Source organism: Cygnus olor, chromosome 7 (assembly GCF_009769625.2).
Source record: "Cygnus olor isolate bCygOlo1 chromosome 7, bCygOlo1.pri.v2, whole genome shotgun sequence".
NCBI lineage: Eukaryota > Metazoa > Chordata > Aves > Anseriformes > Anatidae > Cygnus > Cygnus olor.
The window spans coordinates 36,691,356-36,713,855 of record NC_049175.1 but is presented as its reverse complement, the minus strand read 5'-3'; the positions used below and the strand labels follow the sequence as shown (position 1 = coordinate 36,713,855).

Genomic DNA, 22,500 nt, shown 5'->3' with positions numbered 1-22,500 from the left:
TTTTTTTTAAAACTAACTGACACTTTCACTGTCTTCCCCATGCTAATACAGACACACTGCTCTCCCTGCCCTTCAGCTTCTTTCAAAGATCCCACCTCAGGAAGAGCTTCCTCTGCCTGGCTCCACCAAAAAATTGTACCCCATAAGAAGCTACGATTCCTCTGCCATCTTGGGAGTCCATGCATCCTGATGGCTTTGCCTAAATCCCGACTGTGTGTCAGGGACCATGGCAAAAAGGAATTTGAATTGTCAGGAAGGGCTTATGTTTGGCAGACAATTTATCCTATGAACAATGAACAGGCGGGCACAAATAAAGCAGACTTAACATACACTTAAAACCACAGGAGCTTCCACTGAAAATGGTGGGAATTTTGCTCTGAATTCAAGAGAAACTGAGTCAGGAATTTTGTAAATACTTCTGTTGAGAAGGTATTTGTAATTTTTTTTTTTTTTTTAATACCGGCAGTTGATACAATGCAGTGAGCCAACTGGGATGGAAAAAGAACTTGTAACACAAAAGTAACGGAGATATTTTTTGGTTTTGTTGTTTTTGAAGGTTGGGGATGATTGATTTCTGTTTGAAGAAAATTGTAGGGAAGTATTGGATTGTAAAAATCCATTAAATACCTAGCAAAACAGTAACTTTCTGATTGTCAAAACTATTCTTAATGAAACGGTAATAAAAGAAGGTGCCAGTCTATGGAATTTGAATTTTGCATTGGCAGACAGAAATATGAAAACTTCTCATCTTTTTGCACATGAATCCACCATGTCCAGATATGTGAAATACGAACATTTTCAAGCAGATTATTTCAAATTACCTTAAAATAATGTTTTCTAAAAGCCTAAATATAAATGTATTTGCATGTCTGATGAAGCTGCAGGAATGAAAATAAGTGAAAGCTGGTAACAGTTTTGGTTATTTCTTCTCTTTAGTGAAATGAATATAAAAATATAAAGAGAATTTCACAACTTGAAAAAATAAATGGTGAGAATGATGTTTTACACTTATCAAGGAAACATCAAGCCCTGCCTCCTCCTCAGCAGGTTACCTACCAGTGCAATTCAGTTCTGCAAAATATAAGTACAACTTGGTAATGCTGGTTGACTTACACTTTCCCAATTGAACTTTACTGTATTTTCCATTTTTCACTAGAAATAAGGTAACCTTGCAGAGATGATAGTGGGCCAAGGCTGGCTCTTTCAGTTTTTTTCTGTAGGCTGAATTTTCCGTTTTTCCTGTTGAGGATGGCTATGCTGTGAATATGGCAATCTCTGAAATGACATTGCCAACAGCTCTCACTGGATTGGGGTTTGGTCATTTATTTATTTGCACTGCACTGGTGTGAGTTAGTGCTGCCAATACACCATCTCTTCCACTCAAATATATTTTAAAATATATATCTATATAAGTCCAGTTGGTCAATGTACCCAGCTTCACGCCCTGGCTCCTGCTGTTGCCTCCTAACACCTTCCTAAGGTTTCCTACCACAGTTCTGTACGTCTGCTATCACCACTTGCAAGTCTGGGCAGTTCGTGTGAGCACAGATAATACTACAAAGATTTTTACTGCAAAGAGGCTCCTGTTCAGTTTTAAAAGAGAAGCAGTATTTTGGCCATTAGGTTGGCTTGCCCATAGCAAATATGTTTTTTAAAATTCCCTCCTAAAAATCCTTCTCTAGGAACTTAAAATCAAAGAAAAAAAATAAAAACAAGACACACTGTCTCTCATACTCTCTGTGTTATCATATAGTGGAAAAATGTACATCTGATATCTGGGAAGAAGAGTGAATAGTGAACTTGATAACTCAACTGTTTGATAAGAAGCAGAAGTAATTATTTGCCCCATATTCTTCAACTGTCTATCATCCTAGCAAGCTCCAGCCAGCTAGCATATTTCAGATATTGAGTATGGATTTATGTTTATTAGATCATGCTAGAAGAGTCATTTAAAAGTAGGTGCAATTTAGTTTAAAAGGGCAAATAAAGTTACAAGACATGCACAGGACTGAAGAAAATTAAAACTATGTAAGGCTCAGATATATGTATGTCTCTATAGATATATCTCATATCCACAGGCCATCCCTTTAAGAATTACAAGTTAATAAAGATATTAAAATCGTGAAAATTTCATTCCCTTTAGTATTTACTGCATTGCTAACACTGGGAAAACATCATTCTAGGAGTCAGAAGAAAACGCCGAAGTTTAAGATGTACTTAAAATGTTTATGATTACTTTTCTATTAATGATCAAAGTTACCTTCACCTTAATAAAATCATTCGTAGGTCAAATCACGCTCTATTCTCACCTGTTCTTACCACCCTTAATTCCCATTGTCTCCTGTTCTCCTCAAGGCTGCAAATCACCAAACCATAACATTACATTTTTTTTTTTGTTACATAAATGCTCATGGCTGCTGTGCAGTGACCTCAGGACCAACCGAGGAGATCTGTCAGTCTGCTCTGGCATCTGATGTCCCTGAGTGTCCTCCTCCTACTCTTCTGATCAGTTTTTTTTTCATGGCTTCTCCCCTTTGAGCCTTGGAAGCCTCAGACCTATACTCTCTGTTTCTGGAGCTCCTGAAGAGTAGTTTACCCATTCTTTTATTACGTATGTATAAGCATATATATCTCTCCCTCTATATAGATAGATATTATATGTAATAATGTATATTAGTAAAATATTACATATTATATATTATACAGTACATATTATTTCATATTATTATAATATGTATGATTATATGCAATATAATATATATTATCATATAATATATACATATACATATATATATATATATATATATAAATATATAAATAAATATTTCCCAGCCATTTCTTTCCTGCTGAATTTGGGTAGAGTTGCTATCCTACTATCTATAAACTGGCACCCAAAGTTTGAAACCTTCTAGCTTTACTAGGTAGTATCTCGAAAAGGTAAAGGATTTTTACAATTGTTTTACTAGCTTCAGCTTAAAGAAATGGAAGAGAGATCTGTATTGATCTTAATACTATAAATGCTTTTCTTATTTTAGTAAACTTCATGTATTGAAAAAGTATTTGGCTAAATTGCATGAGAGAAAAATTTACTCTTAGGATATGCTTCACACAGCAATTAGTGTAAGCAGTACAGTCTTTAAAAACACTTTAAAAATGTAAGTATTCAGGGCATGTTGAATCTGATGTCTCAGAAGTAAATCAAATCAGCCCTGCGATCTTCAGAAAACTAGTGATTTGAGCATTTCAACCACCAAAAGAAAAAAAAAATACTTTGGTCTTTGCTGACTTACAGACAGAAGGAAGAATATCTACTTTTTTATCTTAGCCTTTTATCTTTTATCTTAATTTGCTACATTTTTTTCAAAATAGTTTAGGATGTACAAAAACAACAGTAAAACAAAAGTGCTCCCACTAGTGGTAAGGTGTAAGATCAATCGATATTTTGTTATTAATGGAAGGATTTTCTTTACAGGTACTTTGTGAAGGGAGAGATCCCATAGACATGTGTGGAACCCGGGAGGGACTGGCGGGCATGCAACAAGGGAGCAAGAGTCTCCCTGAAAGCTGGAGGACAAAGTCTCATTCCACAGAGAGTGACACCAAATTATGAAAGTAAATAGTTTCTTCAGCTGGTAACCAGTATTTTACAGTGTGTTTCTCTGTCCTGTGGTGGCGACTACACCAGGTTTGCTAGTCTATCATGCTTTGGTTCAAGTTTCTGAACGAGAAGGCTCCCAGGAAATCACAGGGTAATTATTGATTACAGGCCTGGGCATGGAGCAAAGTCATCTTGAAGGGAGAATGGAAGTACTACCGATGTCTTTGAAGACTCTGCTGCCATTATGTATGAGGTGTTTCATCAGTATCCCTTCTTGGATGAGTAACATGCATTATACACAGGAAATTTCAGCTCCTTAAGCTGGTTTGCAAAGCTCACCTCCCTGGTCTCCATCCTCAAATTGTTCCTCCCCTAGCTTTTTCATAGCTTTTTGCTGCCCTCGCTTAGAGGCAGCACCGCTCGCAGACCTGCACGCTGCCATCTCCCTCGCACAGCCACGGTAAGCAGCACAGCAGGGTGGCCGAGCTGGACCACCACAAAACGCCTTCACTCCAGGTCCACACCTCTGGTACAGGGACACGACTGAGGAGCTCTGGACTCGAGAAATAAAAGTGTCATTTTGCAAAGCTAAAGGAGCTTGTCCAGCGATGACGGAGGCTGGGCATGGCATGGCACGCAAAGAGCAGGGCCCCAGGGCTGCTGCTTGTCACAGGGCAAAGGAAAACTCTTGTGTGTGTCCAATTTCCTCTGCTCTTGTTGCTCTAATAAGCCATCTGGTCTGGAAACACACAACTGCTCCCTGCTGCAGCGCCCAGCGCTGCAATGCTTTCTGCAGTCTCAACCCGTAAGTTTGTAAGACACAAATAAAGAAAAGTCAGGAAATTCATGACTGGCCAATTTAGCATTTCCTTTACCATTTCATGAACTCACAAATCAAGCAACTCATGCATAGGCTTCAAAACAACAACAAGGTCAATTTTTCTTCTTCATATATAAAGGGGGCTAATGACCATGGTACATTAAGACCAATTAATCACTCTCCATGATAAATATTCAGTCATTTTCCTGAGGTATAACACCTTGAAGTCACGCTGCAGAGAAGTGGGAAAAACCTACTTTTTCCTAGTTCAATGAAATTCTACATTGAGCACTGCCCATGATGCAAATCAATGAAAATTCCAGTTTTCAATTACATTTTCAAAAAAAAAAAAAAAAAAGAAGAAAGAAAGAATTGGCTGCATATGCTGGAAGCAGACAGCTGGTGAGCTGACAACTTCTGGAGGTGTGGAGAAACCAGCTTTGAACTTTTCATGCCTATCTCAAGCTGTGCTACAGCACCAGCACCTCAGAGTCAAACTTTACCGCTGATGAGTTACAAGGAGGAATGTTTAATTGCATATTTGGAGTGCTTTTAGATGCTTTCCCCCCTTTTAATAGTAATTTAGAGAATTAAAGGCACTTTAGAAAATCTAGGACACGAGATGTGTGGCTGGAACAGTAAGTGTCAGAATTGAGCTTGCCAGTGCGATGGTAATGCACACGCACTTGGCAGCCAAATTACGGCCGCATAATGACACGGTTATTTCATTTTCACAGTCAGCACAGGGATTGTTGGAAGGGGCTCAGTGTCCGATGGATGACTGGTGCTTCTCTTCCCCAGGAGCCCAGAAAAAGAAAGCACACAGCTGAATTTGTTTTGTGTGGCCACTGACAGGTCCCTCAGCCTGGTCGTGAAGTGCAGAAGGCCTGAAGAGGCTGGGCTGTGAGCTCGCCACGAGGCCAACGGGATGAGCAGCTGAGGGAGCTCACTGCCTCACATGGTGGGGAATAAAGATCACTGCGGGATACCACAGTGCAAGATGGCTTTATTCCACCTGCAGGAGCCCACCTTTACTTCCTGAATTTGCAAATCTCTCTGCTTTTGCTATTGTGAAGTTAAATGTTAGTATTTTTCCCTTCATAAGGAACTGTCTTAATAATTGGCACAAAAGGAACTGCAGAAAACTGATCATTTATTGAGCAGTGCTTCATCCTGAAAGAACTTCATACAGATTTTTAGGAGTCATTTTACAAAATGCTATGCCATAAGATAAGCAAAGCCCTTACTGTCCTCAGACGACACTTCCGCAGGAAAAAAAAAAATAAAGACAGTTTGATCTAAGGACTGCTTAAGAAGAAAGAAAATATCCAATAATCAGCTCTTATCACAAAAGCACTTGATGATGGAACTTGCACGGGCCAGGATCAAAGAACAGTACTGTAAGTGGTCATATTCGCTGGGACGGGAGAAAAGATGGGCCAAAGGTTCTGGCGACTCGTTAGAGAGCTGCTGATGAACTAAGACATGTAAGGAAATCAGTGTGAAGAGAAAAGCCTTCACAGCTTTGGATCTTCATGCTCTCACTTGTGTTTATTCTGCATTTTTAAGTGCCTGGAGAAATGAGTAGGCACTTTCAAATGTAAATGTGAAAAAGTAAATAAATACCAAATTCTTAATTTAGCAGAACTGCAACTCTCACTTACACATAAATTGAAATGTACAATTTAAGCCACTATAATGCAGTTTTTACCCTATGTATCTACTAAATAACTTTTAAAAATAATTTCTTCAATTTTTTTTGACATGTATTTCCACATTCCTTCCAATATCATTTTCATCGGTTATCTGAAGGTAGCACTAAGAAGAAAATGTAAGAGGATATATACAAACAGTATCACATCAATGTGTTGTGTCAATTAGTCCTGGGTTAGCATTTCCATTACGGATGTGCCTCCCCCCGTAAAGCACACACACCTGGTCTTAGACCAAGAACAAATAACTGAACTAAATTAAAAAAACCTGGACTTGTGCATACTACAACGAGAAAAACACTTCAGCCCTCCCCAGCGCAGAACCCACCACAGCCTGCCACCAGCATGAGGGCAGGACAGCTGCGGCCTCCATGATGCCTACGCTGCCACCACGCTGGAGAGACTCCGCGGGGGGGCTTGTGGCCACTGACCACCTCCCATAGCTGCCAGAAAGCCCCCGGCCACCTCCAACAAAGGGGACAGTGCCAGCTGGGTGCCCACACTGAGGGAGGCGGCTGCCCAGAGAAAGGCCAGAGCCCCCCAGCAGGTCGGGCCTGCTCACGGCTGGACCCCTGAGGAGAAGCAACATCACCATGACAAGACTTCATCAGCCGAGCTGAGAAGAATTCAGTAGCCAAGTTAGAAAAATTAATAAAAGTAGAAGCATTACTTTACATGTTTTGCAGTCTTCTGGTGAATCATCTGGGAAACAGAATTCCTCTCTTTTAATCAAAGATGGAATAAGCAATGGCAATAACCCCACCAGCTTTGCCCATTCATGTTCATCCCAATCCTAACGTTTTCACAACTCAGCTCTTTAATTTCATCCCAGCTACTAAAAAAACAGTCAGATGATAACGTAGTCACCTAGAAGATAGGACTTTGTGAAAATTTTGGCAATTCCAACAAATGATATATCATAGTATTGTCAGTGCTTATTCTCCCATATGTTAATTGGATGGTTTCACTAAAAACTTCTAAATAATTATTTTTTTAGTTGATAAAAATGAGAATGTTTGTAAAAATATTAGAGGAAGACAGTGTAATACACAACTTAAAATTTTAAAAAGTCATCACCAACCCTTCAATTTCAGTATGGAAGATGTTGCATTGATAAATTTTCATAATATAGAAGAATTAGTATAGAAGTTCACCATTAAAATAAAGGTGCTGTGCAAAATTCATAAAATTTACAACTCCCATCCTTTGAAAACAAAAGTCCGACTATCTGTAGAACACTCTGCAGAACAACCACATTTTGGTTTTGTTCTGCTCGTTGAAGCTGCCATCGGATATTTAAGAATAAGAAAGTGTAACAGCAGGAAGAAACCTATTATTTATAAGAATTTGGATAAAAACAGTAATTAGCAGTAGACACAGCTGAGCTTTGCGAATGTGTACCAATAAAAACAGCTGTTCCTTTCCACATGTAAAACTGGCAATTGTTTTACATGAGTACTTATGTATTGTCCCTATACTTTAAAATACAAATCTATGCACCCATATTTAAAAATTGCCTTTCACCTAGAACCACACACAAAGAAAAAATACACATTTTTTATTTTATATAAAGAATGGTACTGTCTTACCTTCTGTAGCAGAGGGTACTAGCCCCTTTCTGGTGCTCTATTATTATGAATATATATATCACCTAATTCAATTAAAACATAGATCTCAGAAAATGAAAATTTTATTCTCTGAGAAATTATTACATTCATGGAGAGTCAAGAAGCCACTGCAAAATCAGACTTCTGCTGTTATTATTATTAGTTTTTTAATTCTGGGGTCTATTTCATTTCATGTTGATTGACTCTTTTAACAAGGTCTTCAGGAAAATGTCCAGTAAATGGAAAATGGTAAGGAGGAACTTTTCTCATGTCATGCTTTCATCTAAATACATGACCATTGTAACTACTTTGTAATAGCACTTGTTCATTGTATACAGATATCAAAATACCGTAACTTTGGGGAATCAGATGTAAAACCAATCAGAAAGATAAGAGCACAGCTCCCTGTGGCACCCAACTACACGGCTGTTTCTGTAGTGTTGGCTAGCTGTCCGCTCACAAACATCAGCCCCATGATGCTGGCAAGACGACAGTTTAAGGGAGCAGCAGCCTTACCGAAAAATGTTCCGCCATTCAGATATGTTCATATTCAAACCTTCCAGCCAGCACATGGCAGGAGCTGAACTGCACCATTTCCACTGCCGTGGCCAAGAAGGAGGGCAAAGGGAGTCAAAGGCATGGCGGCGGGGTGGCACTGACCTCGCTGGAGCAGGGGGTGGTGGAAGGGGGGCACGGGCAGCTGCTCCGTCCTCGCCGGCTCGCAGAAGTAGGCACGCAGCCAGGCCGTGCACTGCTTCAGCGGCTCCGTCATCTCCTCCGCGCCTTCGCACACCTCGCAGCCCGCCGACGCCTCTGCCCTGCAGACAGAGAGAATTGTAAAATTATTAATTATAAAAGTTATAAAAATGAATATTCATGCTCTCTGCATTAGCAGAAAATGAATCATCTGAGAAGCATTCAATCGTGAGTCACAGACTGAAAGTCTTTTTTCTGCTCTGACAAAAGTGATGAGAGTCATAACAGCAGTAACAAAAATTCATCCTCATCACCTCCTGAAATGCAACAATGACACATGGTTGCTTACACCTGCTTAAAAAAAATAAAGGATTGGTGAGAAGAAAACACCAGGCATAAGTGGGAAACATCAGGGAGCAAGGAGAGGAAACCACCCAAGTCCCACAGGCTGGTAGAGGCCACATCCTCATGCCTCTCTGGGGGATGGAAGTGAGGCTCCTCCACCATATCCCCTACGGGCACAGTCCTGTCTCCCCAGGGACCTTCCCTAGGGAAAGACGAAAAGGAAACAGATTTCTGCAGAGCCAGCGCTTTCCTCTTCCGCGTTTCCTTCCAGCGACGTTGGCAGGTTTCTGCTTTCCTCCACTTATTGAATTGGAAGGAAGCAATTGAGAACTCATTTGATTTTCAATGGCAGCTCATGCTTTCAGGATACTGAAGAGCAAAGCAAACGAACAGAAAGCACCCGCAAACAAGAATGTCCTTTTTCTCCTGCTATTTTTTTTCTTCTTTTTTTTTTTTTTTTTTTTTTTTTCCGGAAGAGCAATGCCTGTGTGAGAGCACTGAAAATGTGAACACCAGATTTGCAAATATTCAGACATGTTTCCCAAGCCATATGCCCTTGGTTAGGCAAAGCAGCATCAGTGAAGAGGTCATGGTGCTCTGCTGGTGCTTTCCAATACCGCTGTGTGGGTGAGGAGACCAGTTTCAGCATACCCACAACTGAACACAGCCCATTGGCAATGAACCCAAGAGAAACCATGGGAAGAGCGATGAGACAACATCAAAAGCGACTGCCAAAACAGCAACCCCTGCCAGCAATCTTCTAGCACCCAGAATCTTAAATACCACCAATACACCATCCTTTCTGATTTCCTGCTTATTGCATTTTATTTTACTTCTTTTTCCCCAGCTGGAAATATAGCCAGACCCCAGAACTGTTTCTCAACAGTATGCTGGTAAAACTCAACAGAATAGTCTTCTGGCTATAGGCTGGATTGTCACAAGGGAGTAGAAAGTAGAGAAGATTGTGGAAATATCAAAATACATGAGATCCTGAAACAGGAGAAAACCAGAGTATTTCTGCTGTACAGTTATGGGGAAAAATCAAAATGAAACAAATTCCCCAGCATGCTCGAGTGTACTGCAAGTGAGAGAAAATATTTTGTTAGTTACCTCCTAGCAGAAAGCCTAAGAAAATTAAATGCATCATGTACCACTAATGGCATGAAAGACACCGGGCGTGCTTTTGCCACAAGGCACCTTTGCAAAAAGACCTAACACCTTCAAATGCTTGATCCACAAAAGCTCACGAAGCTGAACACAACAGGACACCCGTGTAATCAGACACCAACCTGCCCTGCCTCTGGATAGGATAAATGATGTGCAGTCGGAAGCTGTTTCAGGGTTTCTCTCAGAAGCAAAACCCTCACTCGTCTGGTGCATGATCAAACGCCCCTGCAATTTCTCCCAGCCCCAACTCATTTTTCTGATTAATTGTTAACCATGGAAGGCCACATAATTACTGATTAGAAAGTGGCATACAAAAAGAGGGACACAGAGGTGGACAATTAAAATTCTCCAGCAGCACAAGAATATGACAAGTTGGTGACTTGGAGTGGAAGAAAAGCAAAAATGCAGAATCAGCTCTGGATCCAGCCTCCTAGAAATTAAACGCAATCCTATTTCTCTTTCCATTTACTTACCACACTACTCACATTTTTTTATTTTGTATTTTTTTTTAATGGAAGGGGAGGGGGAAAGTAGCATCAATTTATGAAACTGATCTCTATGTTATTTTGCTGTGTAATAATTGCTTTGCTAAAAAAAAAAGTCTGAGAATCCGTGCATAAACATTTTCACATGAATATCTGTGTGACACAGACCTCAAACCCATGTTCTCGACACCAAGGATAATCAGTTATTCTGCACATGTACAACACTCAGCAGAATAGGGCTCAGTTTTACTGTGGATTGTTAGAGCTATGACAATATCATAACTACAGAATATAATAATGCCTTTGAAATCTCCAAGACAAGTTGGGAGACTTTTCTGCTCCATTTATCCAGAAGAGCATAGAAAGCACTCAAAACTACAGTAACCTTATGGTTTTCACATCATCTTGCTTCACATACTTGGGAGTCTGGAAGTGATTTGGACTATAATATCATAATAAAACTGAAAGAATACATCTCCTTGCTGCTCTGCGAGCAGGCAGCCCCCAGGCGGCCGGACTCGTGGCTCTGCCTCCTACCACCGCGGCCTGAGGCGGGCGGAGAGGCCCGGCCTGAGGCCTGCACCCAGCACCACCGGTCTGCCCTGGGCAGGTGGGGGGCAGCACCCCCAGGTTGGCGAGGTGCAGTGCTTCTGAGCCTGATGCTTTGGGCTTCCAAGGGCTTTGCCTGAAGCCACAAGGCAACTTTCAGGCCTTTAGCTCCTTATTTAACAGTCAGGAGCAGCGTAAAGGCCCACCACAAGCCCCTCTCTTTAAAAAGGCAGGAATTACAGCAGCTGCTTTGCCTATTTGTGTGGCTGGGGGAGCTACAAGAGCCTGCTGGATACCACAGCACAGCTATCCCAACACAAGGATATGTTTTCGCCACCACCACACATACTTCTCCCTTCCACCGGGTCTTCCCTGGCACAAAGGTTTGGATGTAAGGCTTAATTGTAGTTACCGTTTATAAGGAGAGCCCCTTGTCACTGCTGAACATCTCTGGATATTTTTCTGGGATGTTCTCCCATCACTTCGCGTTTTCACATCTCCAATCTCCATTTTCTACCACGGTCAAGAAAAGCAAAGCTCTGCAAGAAGAGGTGGCGCTTTCTAAGAACGCATTGATCTCTTTTGCTGTAGAACACAAAGTCGATTCACCAACATATATGCTGAAAGGTTCACACTGGCAGAAAGATAAAAAAAAATCTTCACCTTAATTTTGCTTGGCTAGAAATGCTAACAACTATTCCTGGGAATTTGATGACATTAATAAAGAAAAAGAAAGAACATAACTAATGCATAGGTGTCTTCTACTGGCCCTCCTCCCCCTCCCTTTTCTCCTCCCCATTCGCTTTCCAAAGTTGCGTAGCAGTATTCCTTCTACAAACTACCTCGTCATTAAAAATTCAACTTAAAACAGCAGCTGCCTTTAAAAGGCTTTTCTGAGGCTTCAAAGCCACACTTTGGTCCAACTAAACTATACGTACATTTCAAAAAGCACAGCAGAAGTAGACTCAAAACATTTATAAGAAGAAAAGGAGAGCAGATGAATTACATTATGGGAAATTTTTCCCCCTCGTGTGAAATTCCTCTGTTCAGTGTTGGGCTTCCTGGGAAGGCTGAATGCCCATTCCAAACATTAGTCTTTCATCATGTCAAACATGAAGATGGACAGGAAAACGTTTGTGTAATATTAGAGGCAAATACCCATCTAACATTTACATTAACTAATTGTGCCTCATCTTTAGCAATGAACAAGAAAAGGTCTCCCTCTTTCCTCCATGCCCCATGTCCTGGAGAAGGGCACAGGAAGGGACTGGCTCCCAGCTACGCAGCCACCAGCGGTGCTGAGCCACCTGCCTGCAAAATGACGGCCAAGCGGCCATGTGCTCACTGACCTGCCTACAGAAAGCTTAAGTCTTAAATCTGTGATTCAACAATACATTTTTTTTTCTATACAGGAAAATAAACCAAGCATGTTCATCTAAAAATGAAAAAAAAAAAAAAAAAAAAAAAGCTACAAGAAATCCAACTGCTTTATTTTTGCCTTGGAGAGTTTCATTACCTTTTCTTAAAAAGCACCGGCACCTTTTTTGCAATGTGGCTAGAATAATGAGAAGCATTTATTTAAAATGCAGTAGTGTTATTTAAATCACTCACACTTTCACTGGAGACTTTCATTGCACTTGCTTTCATTACTGAACGGTATTAGCTGCTGTCCGGCTTCTCAAAAAATTCCAAGTGGTGTTTCTTTTTGTATTTTTACCTGGTCATTGAGTAATAACTGTACAGGTTTTGTTTATTAAACTGAAAGTTTATTTGTTTGCATTAGTGAGGATGATGTGTGTGCAGTAAGCTAGATGCCCTTTTTTTAAAAAAGAAAAATAAACACTTTCCGTTGATGTTAAATGGCTTCTCAGCTGCAAATGACTGACTCTTCTACATGGCTTTACTATGTGATGCTTAACTAAAACTACATAGTCTTCAAATAGAAATAACATGCTTGTTTCAAGCAATAAAAAGCAGACTAAAAATATATATATTTTTTTCCCCTAAAGTTTTGGATCTCTCCCAAGAGAAGATTCTTTCAAGGCCAGGAGCAACTGCTGCTGCTGCAGACCTCCACCCCATGCATTCAGCTCGTGGTGGTGACAAAGTCCAAGAGCAACATAAGGTCCGTCCCAGCATGGGAATCCACCACAGCCTGGGTGCAGACTTACTGCTCCAGTTTACATGTACAACAGCTATTCCATATCACTCTTACTGAAATCCCATGTATTTATTTCAATTTCAGCTCTTTTTAAGCCTGACCTCCCCACCTAGGGAAGTCACCAGCCTCTTGCTTCCATGCAGCTGAGAGGTGTCCTCCTGAGGTTCCTATCCCAGCCATGTCTCTCCCATGACTTCTTATGAGTTTGCATGTGATGAAATAAAGGAAAATATGGTTTGAGCAAAGGATGAGAAAGTCAGAAACGCCACCTGTTTCAGTTTAACAGGATCCTTCCAAACCATTTGCCAAGAACTGGAAGTTTCTAGCATGCTTCCAAAATAAACATGTAAGCAGCAAATTGGCTTCAGTATCATTCTAAATATCTTAGCCATTATGAAAACCAGAGAAATGCTGTGTTTCACAATGAAAAGCCTCAGTGGGTACCCATCCTCTAAACCGGTAGGATTTTAATCTTTTATTTTATTTCTGAGCTCCTTTTTGCCTTTGTCCATCACTTATAAAACTTAACTGAAACATTACAAGATGGACCTCGAGTTATGTGATTTAAAATAAAGAGAATATATCACAATAGCTCTGCTGGCAGTTTCCTTGGGGCAAAGGTAGGAAAACATTATGACAATGTCATATCAACACCCACAACATATTTATATATTTATTTGTATATTTATATTAAAGTTATGTATCTATTAAATATAATTAATTGGTTGAACATAATATACACTGCTAGCTTTCATTGTCTCTACCTACATACACCTGAACATCTAATCTACTGATACTTACCTCACCCTTTAGTGGCTTGCCTAAGAAGAAGTTTATGGATGGCTAGAAATGCTGAACTAATGAAGATTCCCCTCTATTTCAATTCATTTAAAATACAAAACAAAAAAGCCCCCCAACTATCACAAAAACTGCAACTCCCTATGAAACTGAACTTCAGTCACCAAAGGGCCACTGGCACATATGGGTAAACTCAGATAATTGCATTATTATATTACTTTAACTACACCACTTCCACTCAGATAACAGCAGGGATAAAGACCTAAAATAAAAATATAAATAAAAAATAAAAACAGAAGAAAAAAAGAAAAAAAAGATATGGAATGTCTGTTTCTACATGCAACTATCCAATGTCCTATCACAGAAATTTGGGTTTTTGCCAGGCTGTTACAAACTGAATTGTGTTTTGACATGGTGGCACACATGGCACTGAAGACCACAGGATTTGCAATATCCTGTTATGTTCAGGTATGTGAAAAATAATGATATTTGGACGCTCAGGCACATGCTGTTTTATGTTTTTTAAGGGCATCCATAATTTCTTTCACTATTCCATGAACAAAAACCATAAAAGATTTTGTTCATGAACAGAAAATTGTATAGTAAAATATAAATGTATTGGTCCTAATTAAGAGGGATTTGGCTCTTGAAATGACCTGAATGCTGTGAAAGCAATCATCAGCTGTACTCTTCATGATACAGATGGCACAACATCTCACCAAACGCTGCTCCTGGCTTGCCGTCACTGTGATACAGCATTTCGATACTGCCCGGTGTGCCACTGCCTTCCTGCTAGAAAAGGAATAATCTCCCTTTCTCCCCAAGAAGGGACAAACCCTCAAGTTCAAGGAAAATGCTCAGGAAACATGTATGTTCTTCAGCAAAATCAACGTAGTAGGAAGTCCGTGTCGTGGAGTCCAATGCAGACAGATGAAGGAAGAATGGAAGAGTGCAGAGGAGGAGCACCAAAAGGCAAACCCAACTCCTGCAGAAGGTGTGGTGGGCAGAGATAAGCAGGCGAGAAGGGGCAGAAGGAAACTATCCATCTCCAAAATAAGGCACTGACTTCCCTGTGCTCTCCAGTGCCAGACTCCCCAGCTCCTACTCTTTCATGACGAGTAGATTTACAATCAGGAAAAAGACAAAGAGCTACCTGGCAGACAGAAACACTACATTTTAATTAAACCAGTAATAGAAAAAACATTATTTTTTCCTTGGAAATCTGTGAGCACATTTACATGGCAACACAACACTCAGCATCCCCAATTTGAAAAGCACCTCCAGGTTGGGGTAAATAGGAAGAATTACTGCCAGCGGAACAGATCAATGTTTCTTCTCCTGTTTAGTTTTATGCTGCTTTGGCCATAAGATTTCTTGAAGGTCTGTGCCTTACACAAATCCAAAAATTATCAAAATTGCCCTATAATTAAAAAGGATGAAAAAGGCTCTGATAAGAATGCATTGATAAGGGGGAGAGGACAGAGGGAAGAAATATAATCAAAGGGGGAAAAAAACATCAGTACCTTATATGGCAATGTTAAAAAGTCCTTTTTGCTTTCCTCAGAATTCCCCCAAAACTACAACAACGAAAGGGGAAAAGATTATAGAAACCTTCCCAAAACATAGACTCCCACGTGAGCGAGACCAGGACTGCTGGACCCAAAGTTGTTCAACGTCAGGGCGACCAAAGCTCGTCCGCCGAGGTCCCGATGGTAATTGAAGCCCAACCAAAACAAGTGTTTTGTGAGTGCACGTAAGGAGCTCCATGTGGCTGTCATGCTAATCTTCTTGTTAAGAGAGAAAGACCAGAGGCCCATTGCTGTAGCAGGCTGGAACTATAACGAATGGGCTCTGACATGACCCGGCAGCCCTGCTCGGTGGCGAGAGTGCGTGATGCGATCTGACAGCAATTTAGACATGGCTCTCGTGGAGACTGCAGACCTACTTAGCGTCAAACGCCACGACGGGTGTGGGTGGACTTCGGAATGGCTTTTACCCTCCTGCTAGATGGGAAAAAAAAAAAAAAAAACAAAAAACGGCTTTTTGACATCAGGCGTATGGAGATGATCTTACAGAAGGAATCTGCCCATAGGTAGAGAGGAAAACATTTTTGGGAATATTGCCTAATTACAGTAGAATCCTGTCATCACCTCGGGGAAGAATCTCTGATGGAGCCATAACCCCTCTATGAGTCGTGTGAGAAACAAAACAGTCCACGGAGCATCTGGCAGGACCAGAAAGTCTCTAAATGACCTGAGACCAGTGAGAAAAAGGGCTCCTTGGATCATTTTCCCCCTCGAAGGTGCCACACTGCAGCCCAAAGACCACACGAGCCCGTGTGCTTGAATACAGACCCTTCTCCCTCGTGCCTCTTGCTCTGGATATTGCCCCTCGGACAGGCCCAAGTACCAACCACAGCTACGATCCATTCAGGATGCCTCCTGGCAGTGAGCTGCCGTGGTTAAACTCTGTCCTAGGCACCAATTAGCTGCAGCACATCAGAGGGATCAAGCATCACCACAGCTTAGGGTCATTAGTATAGTTAATTTTGATGAGTCCCTAAATCACACTGCTGGTTCTCTAGCATCTGAACAGTAGCTCTTTTGTGAGTAAATACATATAAAAGGCAAGAGTAATTTAAAAGTTTATGTTTTTTTTCAATGTCTTTTCTTAATGTATTTCACAACTGATTAAAGACAACTCTACACACTCATGCATATGAAGTCAACAGAAACCAGGCATGTATAAACAATTGCAATTCCTGAAAAGCAAAGGCTATCCTGCTATCTTCCTTATACCTTTACATCTCTGTAGTAGCATTCAAATGGGTGTCTTATCAAATCATTTTTTTCTTAGTGAAATAGGTGGTGTGTTACTTTTCAAATGGAAGAATCAGTAATAATTAGAACCCCAAAATTAACATTAAAATGAGACTCAGCCATGCAGCATTATTCTTTACATAATATACATACATTTAACTGGCGTTTTCAATGAAGCCTTCATTGTGGAAACAAATAAAAATGTATTTTATCAACACCTAAATGTCATTTAAATAGTCTTTCTTTGATAGATGAAGGTTAAAGCCACCCCAAAACTGCAGATGAATTATCTGGTCTCTAATGACTCCAAAACAATTACAGGATGCAGAGCAATCTCGTTAAATTTTATTCAAAAGCTTACTACACTCGTGTTTTCTCTTATTTTTCTATCAATGAAACCCAAGAGGTTTAAGAACAATTCATTATGTATGAGACCCAACTTACAGTGCTTGACTGTTGATTAATAGGAAAGTTTGCTGTATGTACATTTGCAACATTAGATGCATACAATATGCTAACTTATTCTTTCACTGAAGCTAATTATTTACAAAAATGACTACTTGAGACTACAATTTATTAAATGCATGCATCCAGTCTCAATTTGGCCCCAAAAGACAGTCTGGAATGAAGATCTTTTACTTGATGTGACAACTTCTAGAAACAGTGTTATTAATATTGTAAATGTGGCAAATAAAGAGTTCAAATAGCCGTATGCCTGTGTTGCATTTTTCCCCACAACTGAATCAATGAACAAAGCAGCTTTTTAAGCTTGAAATTCATGGGGAAGTGCATTCTTACATAGTTTAATTTAGCTTCTTATAAATGAAGTGTCTGTATGACAGTAGTAACAGATTAAAAAAAGGACGAGAGCTGTAATGGAGAGAAAAAAACCACAATTCTTGTTGAACTGTCCCTACCACGGTTCTTTTTAAGACCTGTTAAGAAGAAATTGATGCAGTTATGGAAGAGCATAAGAACTCCAAACTTAGTGAGACATTATTTTTCATACAACCTTTGCAATATTTTCTTCATTCTATTTTTCTATATTATTAAGGATTAAAATTCTTATGGGTATCTTTTAACCTGAAAAAGAAGCACCTGGACACAAAGCTGTAGATCATATACAAATTTCATTTTACTGATTACCTCTCGAGTAAAATACGCAGAAATCCAAGTGGCCTAGTTTTTTTTTCTGACTTTTGCAGGTAATGAGTTCGGGTGCCATATGGAGGTTGTCTAAGAAAGCAGTGTGTGCAGCCCATCGTCGTGGCCAGCTGTGGTGCCTGGAAGGATGCTGCCTGCTTATTCTGTGCTACTAGTGTGTACCAGCAAACACTTTAAAGAAGGGAGTGAGACTCCTGTCTTCACATGCCAAGATAAGGAAAATCAATGTCAATGCCCAAAAGACTCAAGTGATAGCACTGAAGGTCATTAAATGCTACTTGCTGCCCTGTACCATTAAAGTTTTGATTGGAATCCTATATAGAGAGACACAGATTTCAAACAAGATCTTGCCCTGGGATACAGCATTGTGAGACCATGGAGGAAACAAAACAATCAGTGAGAGGCGGACTTCTCTAGGAACACAAGAAACAGGTTCAAGGAAAACAATGCTATGTGTGGTCTTGGCTTATTTTTCCTGAACATATTTATTGTGTTTCCAGAGAAGTGTATCTCGTTATGGACAAAGATCTACGTCAAAACAATGGAGGAGTGCAAAGACAACCACTAGCAAGTTACGGTTCTTCACCCATCTCAGTTTTCTGCCCTGTGTTCCAATGCCCAAAGCCCTGCTTCATTGCCTACTCAATGCCAACATCCTACCCTCTCCTTACATTGCCCAGTTTCAATTCTCTGCCCTTTTTCCACGCTGGTCACCACCCCTGCTCCTGCTTATCACCCTCAACTCAACTTGTTCAGGGGATCCATTCCCCTCTAAGGGGCCGGTTTTATTCCATACAAGTTTGTCTCCAAGGCATAATGCAGAATGAACGGAAGGGAAACCAGGAGTTTGGGAATAAAACAGAGCAAATCAAACTGGCGGCATAACACACCCAGGGCTGGCCCAGGGCAGTCAGAAAAATAGCAACTGCAGGAGAAAACACTGCTCTGGTCATCCTTTCTAATACAGCATCAGCAAAAGACTAAGCTTTTAACAAATGAATGCTTTCCAAAGGCCCAACAGCTTGGCCATACTTGGAGAACAAAAATGTTCCTAATATCAGAGCAGCCTCTTCATAAATATTTCTGTTTCAACTCAGTGGGTTTGGCAGCAGAACAACTAGAAGATTTGTCAAAAAAAAAAAAAAGAAAAAACCAAGAAAAAACCCACAACAATTTCTGTGTATCTTCTTACTGGAAAGGATCAACCTGCTCTGAACTGAGAATGGGGGAAATCAATCACATGCCCAAAAGACCCTCCACTAGCAACATTTAAGTAGACACTTCATATGAAATGCTTTAAAGCAAAAAGCAAATATTCAGCAAAGTTATAAGCAGCAGCACACTCTCACCCAAGATGTTAGGCAACATTAAGCATAGGTGATACCATCAGTTCTATCTATAATTAGGTTAAAAGAAAGTCAGTTAATTTTAGCACTTACAAGAAATTGTTACAAAACATTTTTTTCCTGTATAAAAGAATTCTCCCATCAGACTTCCGAGGTCGGTTTTATCACAGGCAATTAACTGTGTTAGGGCTGGCTGCTGGGGACCCTTACACCACACACCAGACTTTCTTCATTTTCCCACTTGGCTCCTCTGGTCCAGAGAGCACCAGAAAGCACCACTGCTTTCCCCACTTTTTGGCTGCTCTGTGCAGCTGCCAAATGGTATCTGAAGTAAATTTTGTATTCTTCTGCTTATCTAACATAGATACAATCCCTGTTATGCATGGATAAAAAAAAAACCAAACACCACCACACTATCCCCTCACAAAACTAAGGTGGTTAAAATACACATGACAATCCTCACAATGCTGCTGCGGGAACAAGGTCTGTGATCTCCAGTGGCACACGGGGAAATTGATGGAAGGAAACTCAAGGCTGACTCTAGATGTCCGCCTTGACATGTGCTAATGCACGAATTCAAGATGAAAGTGAGCACCAAGAATTATAATCAACAGCACCTGCAGATACTCCAGCCTATTAAAATGAATTAAGATACAGATAAATCAGAAAACTCTTAAGAATTCAGCTCATAAAGCCATTTTTCAAACTAACTTCCCAGAGTGGGTCACAGTCTCTGCCCTCTGAGCATCTCCTGTTAGGACTAAATACAGGCTCATCGTATGCCCGGTGTGTGGGATCCCATCAGATGCACTGCCCGCCTGCTGCTGCAAAAGAAAATAAAAATAAAAAAAATATGAAAATAGTTTTGCCATGTCACTGAGGCCCTTCAGATGCTCTTCACACAGAAGCAACTGTACGGGTGGAAGCATGGCAGGACAGGGATCAGACAGGTCCCTGAGGCTAGCCTGGCCCTCCCATGTTACTGTGAGGCTTCCAACACCAGTGCAAAGAAATGGCATTTGGTTATTTATTAAAGCCAGGTATGAACGCTCCGAAACCACAGCAACACTGCCGCTTACTGCAGTTCAGCATCAGACTAAACTATCACGAAACCTATGGAAATCTGGGTTCCTAACAGGCACTCATTGGCCAAGTTTGATGTCACCACAGGACAGGACGCTTAGAGAATACCGCTAATTCATGGCAGTTAAAGCTGCACAGTTAATAAATACACTCTCTGTCTTTCTCCAAAGGTTTTTTACAGGGCTTTGGGATTTTGTCTCACTGGCATTGGCAGAACCGTTCCTAAAAGGTCATTGCCCGATGAAGAATTTGTTTTGCTTCTTACCAATTTACGGCTCAAAACCAGAACTTTCATAGAAATACAACCCTACAATGGCAGGAAAACAAACAAACACAATAAAAAAAGGAGTATTGTCCTTCATTTCCACACTCCAAGGTTTGGTGTATGCGCACCCTCCTGTGGGTGCGGAGCCCCTGGGCAGCAGGGGCAGCCCCAGGGGGCTGTGCGGGGCACAAGGAGCACGAAGCGGGACCCAACGCGAGCTGAAAATTGCAGCCCTGGCAGCTGGGAGGTTTCTGCTGTGCAATGCCACCCATGTCCCATGGCAGGAGAGATGGAGACGACCACCGAAGATCCTTCTGGCCAAGATGAGACAAACAAAAGTGTAATTTACATAACTGCGTTTTGAATAGCGCAAGAATATTTCTGAAGTATGCTTTCTCTCCTTTTGAAGTGGTGAACAGTGCCTGGAGACTGCCGTCCTCCGAGCTTTAGGTGAATCTGCATTACAACCCCATTAGCTTGTGTACTACGCTCATTAATAAATAAGCTTCCCACTTAAGTGCCTTTCTTGTAAATTGGTTTGTTCTGTTCCATATAAATAATATAAGTTTCTCTTCTCAAGCAAGGTGGGTTTTTTTTTCTTTACCTACAGGCAGCACGTGACACAGGACACCACGGTAATTTCACCCAAGAAGCAGTTCGTGCAATGAACTTCTTCAACAGCTCTTTTCGTCGCTATTTACTACAGCAGCTGGAACATGTTCAATAGTTAGCATAGCATAAAATAATGCCTTTAAAAACTGACATAAGTATATTGACCATATGTCGAAAGTAAAAGAAAAAAATACTAAATGGATAGTTATTGTAATTGTGTTTTAAAACACTGAGGTCATATTTAATTTTGAATCCAAGCTCTTACGATGTGCTTTCTGGCAAGGGCAGCATAATAAAAGCTTTAACAGTAGGAAAAAACACGAACATTATTATTGCAAACCTCTTTTCCAGATTACTAATACTGCAATAAACAAACTGAATAAAACTTTAATTATTTGAATCAGAAATACCGTCACTGGCTTGGAAAACCGTAGCCTGGAGCTGACGGATGGCACCGCTCAGCTCTTCCTGCCTGCGCGGCCGCTCCATCGTCCCTGCGGCTGGGCTCTGCGCAGCTCTGCAGGCCTGGCCATGGGGATTTGGGCACCCTCGCCCTGCCCAGGGCTGCACGGCTCCAGACATTGTGCCCTGCTGCCTGCAGACAGAGCAGCCCCTTCCCGGCTGCTGTTAATGCGGAAAGGCCGCCTGCGTCCTCCCACTGCGCTACTCCTGCGCCTCCTGACAGCTCTCGTGGGGCAGCAGTGTCTGCATCTGGCAACAACCAGGCAGAAAAGGTGCTCTGAATCGGTCTATTTTAAAAAAATTAGTTTGGCAAACACCTCTATCCACTTAGCACGGGATACTTATGCAAAAACAAATCAAGAAGTCCCTGCAAAAACAGCCCTGACCATCCGAGTGCTGTACTTAAACAAGTCTCTACGTGGGAATAAGCAAAGATAAATGTAGCAATTTACCTCAGCCGGGATTTAGACTGTTTGCAGGATTTATGCACTCTGAACTCAAATTTTAGAGTCCGTGCTGCTGTATTAGTCTTCACCCTCTGCTAATCTTGTTGAGCTCAGCCCCAATTGCCTTTCAGAGGGAACTAGCCTTTTCACGACGCCCAGCACACCGAACTGAGAACATCCCCACGTGTAAGGTCTGTCAAGCACCGACGCTCATTATTGCCCATCGGACAGCACGTAGCCCCACGGCACGAAGAACAGCCTGCAGGAAGACGCTGACCAGGCAGGTTTCTGTCCCCAGGTGACCAGGTAGCATTCTCCATTCTGGATCTGTGTCCCTGCTACAGCACAGCCTCCTCGGCTGTCTC

General features: G+C 41.1%; 1 protein-coding gene across 5 annotated transcripts in view; it reads right to left on the bottom strand.

The window, feature by feature from the left end:
• MGMT (O-6-methylguanine-DNA methyltransferase) overlaps nucleotides 1-22,500 on the bottom strand; it is a 169,856-nt gene that overhangs the window by 26,492 nt on the left and 120,864 nt on the right. For all 5 annotated transcript variants that reach the window (XM_040563087.1, XM_040563086.1, XM_040563088.1 and 2 more), the window contains one exon: nucleotides 8,398-8,555. In XM_040563087.1, the coding sequence (XP_040419021.1) occupies nucleotides 8,398-8,555 (158 nt within the window). The remainder of the gene's footprint in view (nucleotides 1-8,397; nucleotides 8,556-22,500) is intronic.